Raw genomic sequence first — 21,112 nt, 5'->3', positions numbered from 1 at the left:
CAAACTATATTTGTTCCATTTGCATTCACTGTTGATAGGTCAATTTGATTAGCCTCACTTCCTCCCTCTTTCTTCACTGCATTAAAGTCATCACTTAAAGTGATCTGTTCTTGACAGAGAACATTTAAAAAAAACTCCTACTCCATAATCACTCTGTAATAGTTGAAACCTAGATATCTCCTACCATTTCTTCCTGCTTGATCTGAAGGAAAACAGATACATTTGATCCTCCTGGGTGAACCTAAAATGCTGTTAGTAGGTAGACACGTCTCTCCAGCCTTCAGTTCAAGCCTGGAGGTAATTAATCAGGCTTGCCATGTGCCTTCTGGGTGCAGAGCACCTTGAGAAACACCCAGAGACCAGTCCTAATTTAATTAATGCCACACTGGGATGCCTGGGTGGCTCAGTGGTTAAGCATCTGCCTTCAGCTCAGGTCTTAATCCTGGAGTCCCAGGATCCAGTCCCACATCAGGCTCCCCGCAGGGAGCCCACTTCTCCTTCTGCCTATGTCTCTCCCTCTCCCTCTGTGTCTCCCATGAATAAATAAAATATCTTTAAAAAAATTAATGCCACACTTCAGTGGCTAGGTGGACTGTAGTGCACAGTTGGACATTAGGCCTAAAGCGCTGATTTGACACAGTTTTTACATTCTTCGATGTTTCTATTTTCTTTAAGCATAACCAACTGAAACAAACACACAAAGAAACAATCAATCCACTGCTTTCCGAAGTCCAATTTACTAACTTTCCATATCAGTTACTTCTCTGTAATCATCATAATTCTTAAAAATTGTCTTTGGCTCCCGTTTCCTTCTGAAACTCATTAGCAGGATCTGAAGGCAATTTTGCGGTTCATGGTAAACAGCTAAAATGCAGTTGACATGTAACTGCCAAAGTCAAATCTTTTTCACATTTCAAGGCCAAGCACAAGTGTTACCTCTTCCGTGAAACCATTCCTTCCACTTCTGTCTTACTCATCATTATTTACACTTCCCCTTGACACCGACAAAATGTCAACCTCCAGCCACCCAAGGGTAGTCCTCTCAAGAAGGTAACAGACACCATCCTTGGCAATAAACATGTAGAAACTTGTAGATGAGAGCAGAGCCAACAAGGGACCTGAGGAGATCTCAGCAGAGCACTGCCAGTGTTCACTACAACACATACCAAACAACAGGGCTGACGATTATAGCCAGCAATTATTAAGTACTAACTGTATGCCAGCATTCTTCTAAGCTCTTGATAATATTAGCTTATTTAAGCCCTACAACAATCTTATGAGGTACCTGATGTTATTATTTCTGTTTTATCAAATAAGGGAACTAGATTTATTCGTGGAAGCAACCTGTCTGAAGTGCTGCAAAGATTTCATGGCGTAACTAAGACGTGAATCAACAAATGTGGATATGTGACTCAACAGCACATACTACTCTAAACACCATGGCACTACAAAGCTGTTAAGGAATGGCAGAGCCTGAGCCAACTGGGCTCATATCTTGGTAGCTGAGAACAAAGTGAGAAAATATTTGGCATAGAAAAAAATTCAATAAAATATTAGCCACCATTGCTATCATATGTGCCGCTGAAGCGAGAACAACCACCATTGCTATTAAAGAAGAGAATAAGATATAGCAGCTTTTAAAAAAACTATTTTCTTTTTTTAAAAAGATTTTATTTATTTATTTGAGAGAGAGAGAGAGAGAGAGAAAGAGAGAGAGAGAGCAGGGGAAGGAAGGGGCAGAGGGAGAGGGAGAAGCAGACTCCCCACTGAGCAGGGAGCCCCATGTGGGGCTGGATCCCAGAACCTCGGGATCATGACTGGAGCCAAAGGTAAAGGCTTAATCAACTGAGCCACCTAGGCACCCATAAAAAAAAAAATCTATTTTCTATAAAGGTATCACATAGATCTATCAAAGCCTTTCTTCTGCTTTCCTCAAATTTGAAGAGCCAGGAAATCAACAACTTTATTCTCAATAGCTCTGTTGTATATTATACACTCAGCTACTTTTCTTTACAGAGAATAGGGAAAAAGGACAAGGGAAGAAAGAGGAGAAGGAAAAGTAGTATAATGGATAATTAGGAAAAGTTATTGGGAATGACAGAAGCAAATATCCTGAACAGATTCCTATTCACTGCACTTCTGCATTTCTGAGGATTTGGTTATTAAATCGTGTTTTCCTAAATAGAGTGATTTTTAATTCCCCCGTGCATGTCATCAGTTACTAGCTACTACCTTGCCTCTTGCTAACAATATAACTTTTTGTAGCACATTAGACAATTGAGTCACTTCTTGTGACTAGAATACAAATACCCAAAACATCATTTCTGATATCTTTAAAATCATGAACTGCATTAACCTGAATTCCAGGCATAGAAAAATTGCAATAATTTTCATCAAAGCCTCTATTTCTTTAAGATTGGTTGAATACCTACAAATGATGGATATAAAAATTCTGGGCACTTAACTATGAAGTAAGCATCAATTGAGACTATTTCAATGTATTTCCAATTCTAGGATCCTAGGTCCTTTAGGCATGCTGAATATCTTTGCAACACATAATCTTATGACAAGATTTTTCCTCAATAAAAAATAAACTTAAAATTTTGTGGCCTTTCAATATTTTTTCTTGTGGTTGACTTCCAGTTTCATAACACCATGGTCAAAAAAATCGCAGTTTTGGGAGACACATAAGACAAAAAAAAGCTACCTGTTGCATAATAGTAGGTAGTTGCTGAGAAGGGAACTCTTTATTTCCACTCCTGTAGACAGGGGTGAGATGTAATAGCCAAATATATTTAACAAGCAACACAGTACAAGCAGCAAACAATCCCAAAGGATGTGACGACCAATCAGAACAATGCTCAGAAGAGATGACATGACCAATCAGAATGGATGCTAGCTGAAAGACAGGTGAGGTCATGCCTGGGAGTCGAGCTAAATATCAACCTTCCCTACAACTCATGTGAAATTCAACTGTGCCCATATTATTTCATGTTACCCATACAGAGACTTATTTTTAGGAATCCAGGTGGTCTCTGGAAAATGAGACTTTTTCACTCTCCGGATCTCCTTCTCTCAGCTACGATGGGAATGAATTCCCAGGAAGACTGATCTGAGAAAGGTATTATAAATAAATAATTGTGAGCTTACATACCAGGCACTGCACGTATATTATCTCCCTCAACCCTTGCAACAACCCTATGAGGTGGGCACTTTTATTATCCTTGTTTTAGGGATGAGGAAACCAAGGCATGGAGAGAATTAGATGGGAGGATAGAATCTAGCTAAATGATAAAATATCAAAGATGTTCTCTGATATCTGAGCTACTGCTGAGAACCCCTGAAGTCACTGACCAACATGTCTCCAGCACGGTCGCAGTTGCCTATTCTCTGTTCTAACATGCTTCAAACAGCTGCTGGGAAGGGCAGAAAAGATAAAAGAACATTACCTTATTCTCTTGTCTTCCACTTTTTTCAAATATTCATCTCTCTTTAGGACTCCCAGGATCATTTCCTTCTCATGATCTAACAAAAATGACAGATTGATCAACTCCGAGTTCTTAGACATGGTATTGCAGCAGCAGCTCTGAGTAGCAGTGGTTCAATCTTCCAGGTGACTCAATATGCACAGTTCTTAAGGCCCTCCTGAACAGCCCAGAGTCCCTCAGTTGTTTAATGGCAGAGCAGTTTTTATAAGGTCTCAGAAGAACTTGCCAATGGTGGTCAGGTATTCTTCCGGGCTACACAGAAAAGAGACATCACTGGGATTATATTCCAAGAGTGTCCGTATTGCTCTAACTCAAAAAGATCGCCAAAGCCTTTGCTGTGCTGTCCCGTCAGGTGGCAGCTGAGTTTCACTAGTAATGATGAACGTCGATTCTTCAGAATGCCACAGAGCAGGAATCAGATCTGCTGGGACAGAATCCAGAAAACACAGGGGATATAGAGAAACCAAAGGAGGGGAAAATTAATTAGAAAAACGAATTAGGCCATTTTCTGAATAACGCATATATAGTGTCTAATTGTTGAAAGAGTGACACACTTAAACATTTTAATCAGGTAATATGCAATTACTAGGTAACCATGCAATTACTAAGCAACTAATTACTAACTACTAAGTTAATATGCAATTACTAAGCAACTACTAATAACTGTGTTTGTTACCATGAAATATCATTTATATTTAGTTGATTCCACATTCTCTGTGCAAATTCAGCTTCTTCCATTATAATTTGTTTCCTTTACTGGCTAGGTCCTCTTTCCACCCTTGCAGCTGACCCATGGGTGAATTGGGTTACCACTGTGGGACCTGTCTGTGTACACAGTTTGGACTGTCCCTTAACTGGCTCCCTCCTATTCCATCCCTTTGTCCCCCACAACTAGGACCACTGCATAAAAAGCACTGCTGGCAAGACCAATATGAATCAGTGCTATATGTATTAGTTGGAATGTTTCTCACAAACAGCAATGAATGAAAAAAAATGAAGTTACAGAAGAATTCATCCAGAAAGACAGCATATATGTAGTATAAACACAAGGAATTTCATGAGGGAGTTCAGAGATGCAATCAAAGAGAATATAGGAGTTTCAACCATATTGGATGATGTATTCTCAAGGTGAATATTTATATCTCATGATGTACATATTAGTGAATTATTCTAGGTATATATTATATACCGCAAAATAGATATTCTGAAACTGCTCCTTGTCCAAATAAGCAGCTCATCACGCCTGTCCCTCACCCTAACTCTTAAGCACATTCTTTCATTAGCTTGCTATGTAGATTCTCTCTGTATATCCCCCTTAAGAATGAAGACTCAGCCTGTGGTCTCATGCCCTGACACTGTCCCTCAGCTTCCCTCCCAGGTCTATGAACTATAGTCCATGTGCAAGTTACACTTGGTTTGCTTGGCTCTAGCCAGGTTTCCAAGTGTAACTAGATATCCAAAGCCTGCTCTGGGGCCTCCCAGTTGCCACAAGGTTAGGCTCACATCAAAATCTCAGGAGATCTGGGGACACCTAGGTAGCTCAGTGGTTGAGCATCTGCCTTTGGCTCAGGGCATGATCCCGGGGTCCTGGGATGGAGTCTCACATCAGGCTCCCCCAGGGAGCCTGCTTCTCCCTCTGCCTAGGTCTCTGCCTCTCTCTGTGTGTCTCATGAATAATAAAAATCTTTAAAAAAAATCTCAGGAGATCTGAAAGGACAGGACCTTGTCCAGAGTCCAACTTTCCAAAGTCCCCAGGTGTTTGTTATATATACTGTACACCAAACCATAACTTGGCTGAAATGACTCAGAACTGAACTTCTTGGGATCCCTGGGTGGCTCAGCGGTTTGGGGCCGGCCTTCCACCCAGGGTGTGATCCTGAAGTCTCGGGATTGGGCCCCACATCAGGCTCCTTACATGGAGCCTGCTTCTCCCTCTGCCTGTGTCTCTGCCTGCCTCTCTCTCTCTCTCCCTCTCTCTCTCTCTCTCTCTCGGTCTCTCATGAATAAATAAATAAAATCTTTAAAATAAAAAAAAAGAACTGAACTTCTTCCAAGGGGTCAAGAGTTAGCCCCCACTGAGAAAACTGCCCTGGTCAGTACAGACTTCCAGACTGACTGAAGGCCTTTCCTAAATCTTCAAAGTCCTAGAGGCAGCAGGGATCAGAGAGCCCCAAGCTTGACATGAACAGGAAGCAACAAGGTTAGGGCAAAAGGGGCTCTTCAGAAAGATTAATGGTTTGGTTTTTGTATCATCATCAATTGTGGTCTCCTCAGATAAAAAACACAACTGGATTTTCAACCCCTTCTGTGGTTCATCTGGTCTCACACTGAAATGGAAAAGCCATTTGGTAACTCAATAAATGAATACGCTACTGTTACAGACAGGTTCACTCAGAATGCATTTTATATTTGAAATGTCAGATTTAGAATGTCATATGTGAATATTCTGTAGAATTGTAATTCGAAGTTATTCAAGGGGTAGGGAGCCACAAAAATATGAGTCGAAGCTTATGATTAACTTTGCCTTGGATTGTAAGTACAAATCTGCCCTGTAAAGCTCCAAGGCTCTGTCCAATAAGGAGAATAAAAGGAAGGTGGTATCTGAAAGTGACAGCGAAGATGGGAAATCAGGCAAGGATATAAAAGAAATAAAATTGCCCCAGGAGACTTTAATTAACAAAATTAGCCCTAAATAGATTTCTGCTCCTCTGTACCAAGACTGAAAGAACAGATTTATAACTGAGTTTTCAAGGAGATTAGAAGTAGCCAAAACTTTATCAAGAAAATCACAGTGTTTCCTCCAGGAGGCAGGACTGGACTGTGATTTTAATTTAATAAGATGGATTCTAAGTGATGATAGTCCTTCTGGAGAAACATGGGGTAAGGAAGAGGAGACAGTGAGCCTGGACATAGACAAAGGAGATCTAAGGAGCTAGATGCCAATGATGCCCAGCCAGGCTCTGACCAGAAGAAAAGCACTCAGGCCACAGAATGAAAGTAACCCATTTTTTCCCTGTAGCACACGTTCCATGTTGAGTTATGGGGCCTCAGCCTGGCAAGTTTCATGACATTAATCACTCAAAACATACAACTATTTCCTCTTGCTTGAATTTCACTTCCTTCTCGACACTTCTGATTGGAAGTTGGCTAACCTCAGAGCTCTCCCCTTTCAGGGAGTGGATGCCCTGGTCCTGCCAATGGAACTCTCTATGTTTGGTTTAGTTTGAACCTATGTCTAATCTGTTCTCTGTACACCAACTAAATGAAATTTCTGAGCCTTTGGAGGACCAGCATCTGGGTTGGGATGAATTCACCTAAGTCTGTACAATTTTCTAATGCCTCCTATAAGCTAGTTCACAGACCCCCTTGGAGCATCCCTTATCCCCTATACACTTTCATCAGGTAAGAAAAAATGAATAAAAATAATCACCAGTGCCTTTTATCTAGAGTCGATTCTCATTCTTTTAGTTAAATGTGCCTGGTAAAACACTAGGCAGATTAGAAGAAATCCATTTTTATTTTATTTTCCAATACTTTTACTTAAATAGATCTCTTTCCTTACACATTTCAGATGTGACTTTTTCCCTTGCTGGCCAGCAGCCTTGCCGAAGTGAGCTAAACTATATAAAAGATGACAAAATAGTTTCTAAGTCATTCTGCTGCCTTTCAGCAAAGACAGTTGTGGATAGATCATTAACTACTGAGCACCATGAAAGATCTTAGAAGAGTACAGATGACATTACCAGCAATAGGGAAGTTGGGTAGATGTGCTGGTTTTGATGGGCAATAATGAATTTTGGTTTCAGACTTATTGTGAATTAGGTGATACCATCCTGGCTCTTCACTATCACAGTTTCTTGCCTCCATCTTGCTCCTACACATCAAATTTCCTCCAAAACACAAACTGGATCATTGTCACTCCTATGCTTAAAATCCTTTAGTTGTTTAATATGGTTTTAAAAAACCCTTTAGGATCTGGCTCTAGCCTACCCCTCTCTCATGTATCTACCCTCTAACCACATTCAACACTTCATTCTTCTAAAGAAACCATGGTTTCCTCACCTCCAGATCTTCCTACTTACAAGACTCTGCCTGGAACACCCTCTCCTCCTCTCTTCACCTGCTAACTCATAAGTATCCACGGGGATTTGCTTAAATGCCTGACTTCTAGTCTAGCTGGGGTATCTGTGATATGCTGAATAACAGCCCCCAAGTTGCTCATGTACTAGTCACCAGAACCTTTGCAGAAGTCACTAAGTTAAGGATCTTGAAAAGGGAAGATTATGCTGGTTCATCCAGATGAGCCCAATGTAATCACAAGTGTCCTTAGGAGGGGGGAAGTAGTAAAGTCAGGAAAGGAGGTGTGATGATAGCAGTAGAGGTTGGAGTAATGGTTTTTGAAGATGGTGGAAGAGGCCATGAGCCAAGAAATGCAGGCAGCCCCTAGAAGCTGGGAAAGGCAAGGAAATGAATTCTTCCCTGGAGCCTCCGGAAGGAATCCTGCCAACACCATGATTTTAGTCGTTAAGACTCATTTTTGACGTCTAATGAATGAGATAAAAAAAATAAAACATTTAATAATTAATGCCTAAAGTAGAAAATCTCATCTCAGGAGAGAACACTGAATCAGCCTGAGTTGATGCTCCATATCAAAATGGAATAGAAAAAGAAATTAAACTCTCAGCAGATGCTTCAGATGGAGAAATTGGGCACTGTTCCAGTTCATTGGGAACCATAGCAGCACTAGTAGATTTAGAGTGCAATTTACCACTGAAACCACTGTACATGACATTATGGTGGCCTTCTTACCATGGACGCCATCCTTTTAGACTGTGGTAGGGTCTATCTAATAAGACAGTTAACCCTCTTCCAGTAATTCTATGTTACAGAACGTCATAAAATATTGCCATCTTTAAAATGGATGTATGCAAAATGAACAGAAAAATGTTTCACTTAAAGGAAAACATTGTCAGGGAGAATGTGAGGAGGAGAAAAATGATCCATCACACAAAATATAGGAAGAAGAGCAATGATTGGAATTCCCTTGGAAATCTTCTATATAAAGTGGAGCTTACTAGCTCCAAATACAACAGGGGCACTCGTTCCTTTGTGTTTCAGTAATCTGTTGCTCAGTAACAAACTATCCCAACATTTAGTGACTTAAAACAAAAAAAAAATTATAATCTTTTACAGTTTTGTGAGTTGACTAGGCTTCATGGGAGGCACTCATTTTGGTGTTTCTTATGAGGCTGCTATCAGAGGGCACCTGGGGCTGAAGTCATCCAAAGGCTGGACTAGGCATGATGTTAAGGATAATGCACTCACATATCTGGCACTTGATGTAAGCTGCTGGCTGGGAGCACAGCTGGGCCTGTTGACCACAAGACTATTTGTGATTCCTCCCTCATGGTGGTCTCAGGGTAGTCAGACTTTTTACATGGCAGCTGTCTTCCCCCAGACCAAGCATTCTAATGGCCCAAGCAGAAGCTGTAAAACACCTTAAGTCTTACCCTTGGAAATTCTAGAACATTACTTCTACCACGTTTTATTTGTCAAGCAAATCACTAAAGTCATCCCAGATTAAAGGAGGTGAATTCAATTCCAATGGAATGGGAGTAGTGAAGAATTTGTAGCCTTCTCTAATTTATCATATGTCACATCCTCATATATAAGATGCATAAGATTGTGGTTACCAGGAGGTTGGCAGGTCATGCATTCTTTGAGCTCTTGATAGGAATGGAGAAATTGCTTGTACACCATGATTCCCTATTTACTGTACTGAATCAGTACAAGTATAGGCACTTTTAGCTCTGCAAAGAAAAGCAGAGTTTGAAATGCTCAGCTGTTAAGAGGTGAGAATGCAAGAGTTATTCTTATTTTACACCGACAGACACACAAATCAGTGACATGGTAGCACAGTTGGCAGACATGAAAATTATTTGAGACTCTCATATAAACAAACAGTATCAAGGGTACTGGTAGGTATCCAGACAAAATGAATTCCATAGGTTACAAGGGCACATGAAAGGGTAATAGAGCAAGAGAAGATAATGTTCTCGGTGCAGGGCCTGGCACATAAAATGAAAGTCTCCTCAAAGGATTTCTACAAGACTTGTGGATGCTCCATTATCTGCAGGAGAGATTCATAAAGTTTTCTGAAGGATATCTTAGATAGCCAATAAGAACTACAGACTCTCTACCTTGAAAAAGTACACCTATGTCTTAACAGACAAAGAGAAGTAATTTCAGGAGTTCATAAACTGTAATTACCCAAAAGTTTATACTACACAGATAAGCACTGCTAATACAAAGCCCTTGGAATCAAATGCAGGCTCAGTGTACCCTCTCAGAGTCAGTGTTAGATAAAATGTGAAGCTTGAGAAATGAATGGAATTAAAATTCTACTCCATGAGAGAATAGCTTCTACAGGTTACTCTAAGCTTATGCATTTCAGTTTATTCATCTGTAAAATGAGAATATTAATGTCCACTTCCTTGGTTTGTTGTGAATACTCAAATGAATTAATGTATGTAAAGTATATATAAAATGTATGAAAATGTATATAAAATAGGAAATGTATGTAAAGTACAATATCTGGCACATAACAGATGCTCAAAAACAATTTAGGCCCTTCCATCCATTCTGTTTTTACGCTGAAGTTAAGCAATATGTCATTAAGTGAGATCAGTCAAAACTTCACTCCATTACCTTTGATTCACAAAATACCCTCAGGTCTTTCTCTAGCTTCCTAAACTTTCTATTAAGAATTGGCAAACTTCTGGGACGCCTGGGTAGCTCAGCAGCTGAGCGTCTGCCTTTGGCTCAGGGCATGATCCCAGGATCCGGGGATCAAGTTCTGCACCAGACTCCCTGCTTCTCCCCGTCTATGTCTCTGCCTCTCTCTCTGTGTCTCTCATGAATAAGTAAATAAATCTTTAAAAAAATTTTTTTTAAAGAATTGGCAAACTTCTTAGAAATTGCTTAGAAAGTCCACAGTTTTTATTAATAAGATTTTAAACAACATTAAGATTCTCATATATGATAATATGCTGGAAGGCTCATAATATGAAATTAAAAATCAGGATATAAAACTACTTATATAGTATAGTTCCAATTTTAAAGTAAATACATACATACCTAAACATTACAGAAGAAAGAATGGAAGGAAATAAGTCAAAATATTACATCTATTTCTGGGGAGTTACATTATGGCTGTTATTTTATTTTTTATAATTGTCTTTAGTTCCATGTTTCTATAATGAACACATATTATATATATCAGTGAAAAATAGAGCAAATATTGTTGCTGTCAAAAATATATTCTACCAATATTAGCTCAGCTTCATATGGCATGGTATACAATGCATATATCCATGGATTATTACGCTTGGCTATTGAATAGGAAAATATTTCAGTAGTAGAGTCATACAGGTTAATAAATCTATTGAGGTTAATAAATCTAGTTTTTAAAGTTATGTTTAATTCATTAAGGCGTGTTCAGTCTGGAAAAAAATAAAACCAAAGAACAGATAGAATGGGTTATAGAATATACAAATGTTCATGCAATAAACATGCATAAAACCATGTGTCAGAAACTGCTGGATCTAGTGGATACACAAATGAAGAAAGCATGGACTCTGTTCCAAGGAGCTTGTCTATTTTCTAGTGGAGACAGACATAAACATAAAACGAACAGTTTTATAAAGGCCAACTTGGCTTTGAGAACACAAAGGAAAGAACAATTAGGAAGACGAGAGTGGCCATTTGAGGATGTGAAGAGAGTAAATATAAAAAGTCACAAAAACCCATGACTAGTCCAGGGAATAGTGAATAATCCCAGGGCTGGGGTCTGAGTTAATGGAGGAGAGGTGAGACAAAGGAGGGTGCCAGCCAAGGAGGAATGTGGTATCCAAATAAAGCATCTGGACTTTATTGAGTATTTTTCTAACTGTGTCTTTGGGAATGGTTTCTTAGGAAACACAGCAAGGCAAGTTAAGTGGCCAAGGCTGTGGCGCCGACCCCTGCTTCAAACAGAGCAGCTCTGCTTTTATCTGATCTATAAGTTGGATTTCCTAGCATGATTTTATTTGAAGAAAGAGTTCCATGACCTTAAAAAGTCTGAAAACTGCTCCCATGCCATCAAGCTGTTGAATGCTTTTAAGCCAAGAAATAGCAGTCAGCTTTCTATTTTAGATCTGGGTTTTGAAAGACTTCAGTACTCAGTGATTATACGAGAGAGAGGGCAGAGGCTATGTGGACAACGTGGAGGCACCTGCAGGAGTGCCAGGGAGAGATTAGGAACTAGAGATGTAGTAGTAGGAAAGGACCTAAGGGTCATTTTTCAGATATTTGGGAATTCTTTCAATAAAATCCAGCTACCACCTAGATGTGGATGGTAAAGAGAAGAGAGAGTGTGACTCCGAAGTTTCCAGCTTGGGAACTGTAAGGGTTCTTAAATTCTAGTGTACCTAAGAGTCACCTACAGGTATTGTTCAAAAACTGAGGGTCCCTTTTTAGAGATTCTGATTCAACAAGACTGGAGTAAAACCTAGGAATGCTGATGGTAATACTACTAACAGCAAAAGAGAACACAAGACAGAAAAGGTTGAGAGAAAAAAATTGCAATTTGCACATGTTGAGGTCCAAGTGCTTGTAACCAACAAACATCAACAAAGATCTGTCCAGAAAGGCATCTGGAATACAGAAGTAGAGTTTATCGGAGAAGTCTACACTAGAAGCATTTAATTGAGAATCACTGGTGCCTATTTGGTGGCTAAAGTTATGCAAGTGAGAACACAGGAAAGAGGGCCAGGGATAGGAGCATGAGGAATAATGATTAAAGAAGTGACAAAGGAACAAATGAGCTGATGGAAGACTGAGGAGGGATAATTAACACAGTGGGGGAGGTGCAGTTGAGTCTAATGAATTGGGAGTCAAGTATATCACTTAGAGTCTATGTAGGCCACCATTAAGTTTTCAATTAACCAATCAAGTAAACTGTTACAAACACCTCCAGCTATGTGAAGTACCACACTAAACCCAGAAGCTTTGGAAAATGCACCATTTCAATAAATTCATCCCAATCCAGTGTTATATCACATATTCCTTGCCCTAATATCCTAGTTTCTAATAATATAAATCAGTAAGTCTTGCAATTATTTTAGTGTATAATCCAATTCCTTCAAGGTCATACTTTGTACTTGTCCCCCTAGAAGCATGCTAAAATCTGAACAATAATTATGGACCTTGTGGTAATAAGGGTTATTTGGGATGGGTGGTGAGAATAGACAACCTCTTACATGATATATTGATAGATAGATAGATAGATAGATAGATAGATAGATAGCCTGCCAGCCTGAAAATGAGCCATAAGTTAGGAGATCTGAAGTTATTGATCAAGACCAAAGGAAAGAAAAGTTCAAGATGGACATCTGAGAAGAAGTTCTACAACAGAGATTATAATGAAGGAGACCACCTAAAGCCTGGGGAATTTTGAAGAGCTGTGCATGTTCTAACAGATCCTTTTCACAGGAGTCAAAGTGAGCTAAGCAGAAACGTCTTCATACAGGTAAAGCATGGTCAGATAGCTCTTTGTTGTTTGCTCAGAACCCTGAACAAACACTCTGAAGTGTTAAGGAGCTTAAGAGTGGTCTAGGAAGATGCAGTGTTCTATCCATAAGTTCAGCTAACTGGCACCCAACCCCAATTAATCAAGCTCTCTTGAGAATTGCAAATTACTCCTAGGGAATCTTGCTTCCAAAGTCTTGTTGACATGACCTAGCTGAGAAGACACCAGGTCCTTTGTGAAAAGCTATCCATGCTACTCAGGCAAGTAGTCTGCAACCCCAGGAAGATCTATTTTTAAACTAAACCAGCAGTTGAGTCTTATCTGCCCAAACCTCTCTTCTAGAGGAGGAATTATCCATAAATACAGCCAGCTTGCTGCTGCTCATACTTAGTATTTTTATCAGTCTGACTGGTAACGTCATGTATACCAAATGCAGCAAAGAGCTATGGAGAGTAAGATGAACAACATTTATCCTCGTCAAAGGTGGTCTTATGCCATGGGCTACTCTTGGGGTTGACCCAATTTTTCTGTTAATGGCCCACTAGCAAATATTTTAGGCTTTTTGGTCCAAGAGGCAAAACCATGACTATTTTGTAGATACTTATATAACAAGAGAGAAAACAAATGCCCACAAATATCTTATTGACAAAATTCAAAAAATAAAAAAATATTGAATTTTTTAAAAAGATTTTATTTATTTATTTGAGAGAGCAAGAGGAGAGAGAGAGGAAGAACCAGATTCTCCACTGAGCCCCAACATGGGGCTCGATCTCAGGCCACTGGGATCATGACCTGAACTGAAGGCAGATGCCCAACTGACTGAGCCACCTCAAAATTACTGAATTTTGGTGGGGGGGGGGGTTGACTGGTTGGTTGGTTGGTAACATAGATCCACTAATGAGAAGAATGGGATTTTAGGGCAGGTAACATTTCACTTATCCATGTTGGTATTCCTATAATCAAAATTATAGTAGATCTGACTGCATCCCAGACCTACTAAATTTGAACCTGAATTTTAAGAAGAGTCCCCAGTGATTTGCAAGCAACCTGAAGTTTGAAAACACACCGGTCTAGAGTTTCTTAATACTGTCTGAGCTTCATCTCTATTCCTTTAGAGAAAGTAAGGAAAGCTATAGATCCTAAAAAAGATTCAGAAACCATTTGAAGTCCATTCAAGAACTCCTACAGGATCTGCGGCCCTGAAGTTAAGACCTTGGAACTCTGCTGTCAGGCCCACCCCAGGATGAGTATGTTCTAAAATTAGATTGTGGGGATGGTGGTTAACCTATGAATATACTAAAAAAACATTGAATTGCACACTCAAAATAGGTAGATTGTAAGGTATGTGCATTATATATCTTAGTAAAGCTTTTTTAAAAAAAATCAAAGAATTTTTTAGTTTGGTGGTGAGGCACTGTATTTTTATTTTATTTTAAAGATCTATTTATTTACTTGAGGGGGGATTGGACACAGGGAGAAAGAAACTTAAATAGACTCTGCACTGAGTGCAGAGCCCAACGTGGGTTGGATCTCATGACCCTGAGATCATGACCTGAGCCAAAACCAAGAGCTGGATGCCTGACTGCTCCACCAAGGCACCCCAAGGCATTGTATCTTTAAAATTTTCCATGGGTTTCCAATGGACAGTTCAAGTAGACAAGTGCAAGAACTCTAGGTTTTGGAGTCAGGAAGCTCTGAGTTCACATTGCAGCTTTCCTACCTACTACATTAAAGAAGCTAAACTATTTAACCTTTCTGAACCTCAGTTTCTTCTTATGAAAACTGGAAATAATCATAATACCCACCTCACAGGGGTTTTCAGAGGATCAGAAGAACTGCTAATGCAAAGAGCCTAGTATAGTCCCTATCACACACTCCTGTTTCATGCCAAGCCATGGAATTCCTCAGATATCAATTGCAAAGCCAAAAGAAACCACTATGTACTTCACATTATCAAAGTAGTAATTAATCATATCTGTCCTATTATCCACGTGGTATTATGTTTTATATTGGGTTGTATATTTCCTGCTTCATTAGTATACTTGCCTTAACTCCTTTTCCTTATGGATCACGGTAAAAATGATAGGAAACACTCACCACATAGCACTTATATACGAGTGCCAGGTATTGTCCTAACATGTTGGTTTTCATATGTTAACTCATTCAGTCCTTACATCAACACCTTGAGGTCGCTATTTTTATTATTACCATATTACAGAGAGGGAAAGAAGACAGAGGGGGACTGGGACACCTGGGTGGCTCAGCAACTGAGCGTCTGCCTTTGGCTCAGGGAATGATCTCAGAGTCCGGGGAATGAGTCCCACATTGGGCTCCCTGCACGGAGCCTGCTTCTCCCTCTGCCTATGTCTCTGCCTCTCTCTCTCTCTCTGGCTCTCTCATGAATAAATAAATAAAATCTTAAAAAAAAATACAGAGGGAGACTAAGACAGTTTCCCAGTGCCATGCAGCTCATAAGCGGTGGAGCTTGGATTCCAACTAAGGCAGTTTTCCTCTAATGACTGAGTTCATGAACATTATACTGTACTGCAGAATTTTATATATATATATATATATATATATATAATTGTTTATATATTAATAAATTTTATGTTTAAATTATATATAATTAAAATATAATTATGTATAATTGTGTTATGTATTATGTATATGTTTTTATATATATTATGTGTGTAACTCAGAGATGCATTATACTCACACATAATTTTGTCTTGCTCAATCTTATACCAACGCCCAGCACTCCAGGTTTTGAAGGTGCATATTTGTATGTACCAAAAGACTGTATAAAGATAGACATATAGGCACATTAAAAAAAATGAAAGATGGACTGCAGTAAATACAGATCCCTTGGTTCCTAGGAAAGGTGGGCTCCGTGGCAATGCTGCTCCATATGTATGTAGTTCATGGACTGGTCCTGGTCCATAGACTGCTAGTGTCTGAGACAGGTATGTATAAAACTGAGAGCACTTACAAATGACATGACAAAGGAGTATGTGATTAGTAGACTCATCATATGATGCATTTCACAAAAAAGCACTAGTCTGAGGTGGCTTGGAAAATTAAGAACGAAGGGACTGGTTCTTTGCCACAGATCATTTGGGAAACAACACTGTTCTCAATATGTTTTCTTTTTTCTTTCAATGTTCCTTCAGCTAGGTGTTCTCTCTACCAAGAACAAAGCTCAGAGGTCTGAACATAGAGTTTTATTACAAGACAGTGTAGAGAAGATGTAGGATATGACACTGGAGCAGCTTCTCCTGACTGAAAAAGGAAATAAAAGCTCCAGCAGTGGGTCAGGGTGTAGAGAGGGGAGAGGAAAATAGGGTAGGAAGGGCCTTGTGCTACCTGACTCCTTCCAGCAGGGCCTGAGGAGCTCAGCTGGGGGAGAGATTAACACAACTGAGACAAAAAGAAGTCTACAGGGGCCTGCAGATCTAAGGGCCCAAAGAACGCAGGCCCCTTTGCCATAGATGAAAGGTCATAGAGAAGATGCCAATGAGTGAATCACCGGGGCAAGGACACAACAGCAACAACTTTGTAGATGCCAGCAGATTGGGTGAGCCTGTGACCCAGGAAGAAAGGTAGAAACTGAGGAAGGAGGAAAAAATATCCCAGGGAGATACTTTTAGAAGTGTTTAACTTGACCAAGGTAACTCACACCCAGTAAGGACTCTGGTTCCAATCTAGCCTCTGAAATTTGTTAGCTATGGGATCTTGGAGACATGACTGAACCAAGACTCATGTCTTACACTTGAATAGTGCTTGGGTCATAGTAAATCCCTAGAAAATGTGAGCGATTACTAAGATTATTAGTGGCAGCAGTGGACCTACATTTTATGTTTGCTGACCCAGGGTCAATAGTTTCTCAATATAACCAATCAAATATTACCCCTGGATTTTATCCTCATTGTTCTGGGACCTGTGTGGTGCTAATATTCAGTTATATCCAATTGTACTTAAGTATAAAGCCAAACACAGCACTATTACTCACAAAAACATTAAGAGAGTCAAACAGGAATTCACTTGAAAGAAAATCAATAGCTATTTAGTTTGTTATATCTAACTGATTTGGAAATAACCTTCCTGTGTTTGGAGCTCAAACTCCATAATACCCAATGAAATTAGATGACAGCTATAAGTAGTTTGAAGTAAGTTCAATTTCCCCCCTTTAACTTGGCTAATGTAAACATTCCAGTTTTTCCTTTTTCCAAGTTACTGACTAGACTTCCTTGTAGTTATTTTCCCTGGGCTGGTATCTCAATCAGAGGGCAGCAACGCTTTGTCACAAAATGTGTTTTAATACATAGCTAGTTCTCATCAAAATATGAAACTTAAAAATTATATACATTTGTTTCTAGGCAGAGACATCTTTGGATATACCATTATTTGTTGAAAGTTGAAAAAAATGCCTATTTTGTATTAGGCCCTTATTGCCTTGTTTGAAGACATATCCTTGGTATATTATTAGATTTACATGAAATTATTTTCAAAAATTTTAATCGTATGTTGGTTTTAATGTAATTTCATGCCAGGAGACTAAAAATCATTGCTGTCTATATATACCTCTTGGGAGGATCTATTAATGGATTTGTCTAATACTCTGATACGTGAAGTAAATAAATATGTTTGCTATGATCTCTCTTGGTCTGTGTTTACCAAGTGGGCTGTTGCTGAACTTTTTATAATCCAGATAAAAGTATGTTTAGATTCAAAGTCTATTTTCAAATCCTGGAACATCATTATTTGATAGCTACATTCCAAGTACCATTTCTCTCCACACACACCCCATCCCATCTCAACTACATTTTCTGGTCAGATTACCACTACCATTTTAAATGATTTTTTTAATTATATTGTTCGGTTTTTAAAATTTTACTTGCTTTAAAATGAAGTACCTCTTAGAGTTGCTTTGTTATACATCTTCTTAATTTCCTTCCAAGATCTGATACACTTTTGGAAATATTTTCTGACTACACAACACCGAAGTGAAAATGCCACTGAAGTCTATTTACATGAACCACAAACCCCTAAATGAATTGGACGTGTTCTTAATGTTGGAACAGAGTGCTCCCTGGCATTTGATTAGACAGATGAAATCAAATTAGCCTGGATAAGTCAACTGTTACAAGGACTGGAAACTGCTCAATGAAACTCTATCGAGAGTTACAAATAGCATTATGCCTACTTGGAAATGAAAAAAAAGGTTATTAAGGGGTTCAGTGGAGGTAAGGCTGATTTTAATATTTCTATTCAGTGAAGAAGAAAATGAAGTAAAAACCTATTCAATTTTTTTTGTAGCTGATAATGATTAAAGTAAAAAGAGAAAAACACTAAAGTGAGAGAACACTTAAATGAATAAGAAGTGGTTAAAACAGGGAAGAAAAATCAAATGACAACTCGAAAAATTGAGCCGGGCCTTTTGAAATGTCAGCAAAAACAAAGATGGAAACTAACACACATCAAGAGAAAACCCCCATGGCCAGAAGCCACAGTGAAGTACAGTGCAAAGCAGCTGCCAATTTACAGTAGAACACACTGTCTAGGAAATAGAAGGATCACTGTTTGAGATCTTTGATGCTCACATATACACAATCATGGATGAGAAAAGTCAGACTCCCCTTGCACTGATACTGGAAAACTTAGAATAAATCTTATCTTAGGGGTGCCTGGGTGTCTCAGTGAGTTGGGCATCTGCCTGTAGCTCAGGTCATGATCCTGGGGTCCTGAGATTGAGCCCTGAGTCCAGCTCCCTGCTTAGTGGGGAGTCTGTTTCTCCCTCTGCCCCTTCCCTTGCTCATGCTCCTTCTTCCTCTCTAATAACATATTTTTTAAAAATATTATTTTAGTAATTTTTATGTTATGCAAAATGACCAAACATTTAATAGCAGTCACCAAGGGAAATGAACTGCAACATTTAACAGCTGCCCAAGACTCCAGAGCCTACCCTTAACCAAATGCCAGGGCACAGAGGTGCTAAGATGATAGGACTCCGTGGTGGAGAATACAGGTTCTGGTTCTGGGCTGCCTGGGTTTGACAGCTGGCTCTATTACTCATCAGTCATGCATAACCTCGATGATCCTAAATTTATTCCTATGTAAATGGAATAATGACAATATCTATTTCATGGGGTTCTTATGAAGATTAAGTGGTTTAAATGATTAAATAATTATTTAATTAAATTTAAATATATTAATTTAAAGCACTTAGAACCACTTTTGGAATGTTCTAAGTATTATTATTTGTCTTTTCTTAACATGGAAAAGAAAAACTCTCATCCAAAGTGAACTACTCCTGTGCTAGTAAAAATACATGCTCTGGCCAGTGAGCCTGTAAATTGAGAGGAATAGCATTTCTAAGGTGCCTTGCACTCTGAAATGTTACAAGCCTATGCTTGTTACAGAAAGAAATTCTTAGAATACAGAGGATAGTTAAGTCTGCTTTCTTAACATTTGGACATCTGGATACTGATATTTTGATTCCATGAAATACTACCATATTTCATGACTTGAAAGGGCAAACTATTTACCATTCCTTTTTCTTTTTTTAAGATTTTATTTATTTATTCATAAGAGACACAGAAAGAGAGGCAGAAGCACAGACAGAGGGAGAAGCAGGTTCCTCACAGGGAGCCCAATGCGGGACTCGATCCCGGGCCTGGGATCACACCCTGAGCCGAAGGCAGATGCTCAACCACTGAGCCACCCAGGCATCCCGTACCATTTCTTTTTCTTTGATGCCCCACCAAAGGTGTCTGAAAGGCCACTATCCCCAGCCTTGAACCTCAAGCGGTTGCTCAGAATATGCATGGCTCCTCAATGTACATTTGCTAAATTCTGCCCCAGATAGGAGGAGCATTTTTTTGTCTGAGTCATGATGGATTCAGCCAGATATAAGTGTCTACTCTATTGCTCCGTTTCCATCCTGGATGCGACCCCCGGTCCCCATATGGTGACTCCATTCTAATAAATCATTCCCACTTTGTACCCACATACTGCCACACTGGTCCTCACCACCACTTTCACACTGAGAGAGCGCTGAATGATGCACCAGCCACTGTTTTTAAGTATTTTATATCTATTAACCCTGCCAAACCTACAACACCCCTTTGAGTAGAAATTATTACTACCCACATGTTACAGAGAAGGAAACTCGGGAACAGAGATGCTAACTAAATTTCCCAATTTCCCATAGCTGTTAAGTAGTAGCTCCAGGATTCAAACTCAGGTGGTCTGGCTACAGAGTCCAGGCTCTCAATCCCTATACTATACTGCCCCAGCATTGTTTTTAAGATTTTATTTATTCATTCATGAGAGACACACAAAGAGAGGCAGAGACATAGGCAAAGGGAGAAGCAGGCTTCCTGTGAGAAGCCAGATGCAGGACTTGATCCCAGGACCCTGGGATCATGACCCAAGCCAAAGGCAGATGCTCAACCACTGAGCCACCCAGGTGCCCTTTGTCCCAGTATTTAAGACCCAGAACCTCGGTCCCTGGCCTCCAATTCATTCTTCTATTCACAAATCTTACTTTGATATTTATAGTGCTTCACAGTTTAAAATGATGTTCACCTCCATGATCCTATCTGTTCCTTGTGACCACTGTGTGAGACAGGATGAGCATGAGGACGCTAAAGCTCACAGAAAGATCAAAGGCAAAGGAAGGACCAGATGTTAAAATCAGAACCTACAGCTGGATCTTTGGCAACCAAAGCCTATGTTCTTTCTCTAACACTCATACTTCTGTCTCCAAGGTTGGGACAAAAGAAGATATCCATGACATATCACTTTCTGGTAGAGGTAGGGTCTGACTCAGGCCTTGAGTTCTAGGTGGCTCTCAGCCTGAGGGAGGAAAGGATGAGAGAATAAAGTATTAAAGAAAAAAATTACCGAAAAGCTATGGGGGAAAGGATAGAGTCTAGACACATCATCATAAAGAGAATGCTAAGACTTGGTAATGGTTTGGGTATCGAAAGCAAAGGAAAACTCAGAAGCCAAAGGGACTCCAAGGTTTCATATGTGAGAAACCAGGAGATCCTTA

The 21,112-nt window shown here is 39.5% G+C and overlaps 1 protein-coding gene across 1 annotated transcript in view; it reads right to left on the bottom strand.

The window, feature by feature from the left end:
• SYTL5 (synaptotagmin like 5) overlaps nucleotides 1-21,112 on the bottom strand; it is a 114,158-nt gene that overhangs the window by 90,027 nt on the left and 3,019 nt on the right. Inside the window, exon 2 of the mRNA XM_055339072.1 lies at nucleotides 3,450-3,909. Within this exon, the coding sequence (XP_055195047.1) occupies nucleotides 3,450-3,568 (119 nt within the window). The 5' untranslated portion in view covers nucleotides 3,569-3,909. The remainder of the gene's footprint in view (nucleotides 1-3,449; nucleotides 3,910-21,112) is intronic.

This window comes from Nyctereutes procyonoides, unplaced genomic scaffold, assembly GCF_905146905.1.
Source record: "Nyctereutes procyonoides isolate TBG_1078 unplaced genomic scaffold, NYPRO_anot_genome, whole genome shotgun sequence".
NCBI lineage: Eukaryota > Metazoa > Chordata > Mammalia > Carnivora > Canidae > Nyctereutes > Nyctereutes procyonoides.
This window is presented reverse-complemented; position numbering and strand designations above follow the sequence as displayed.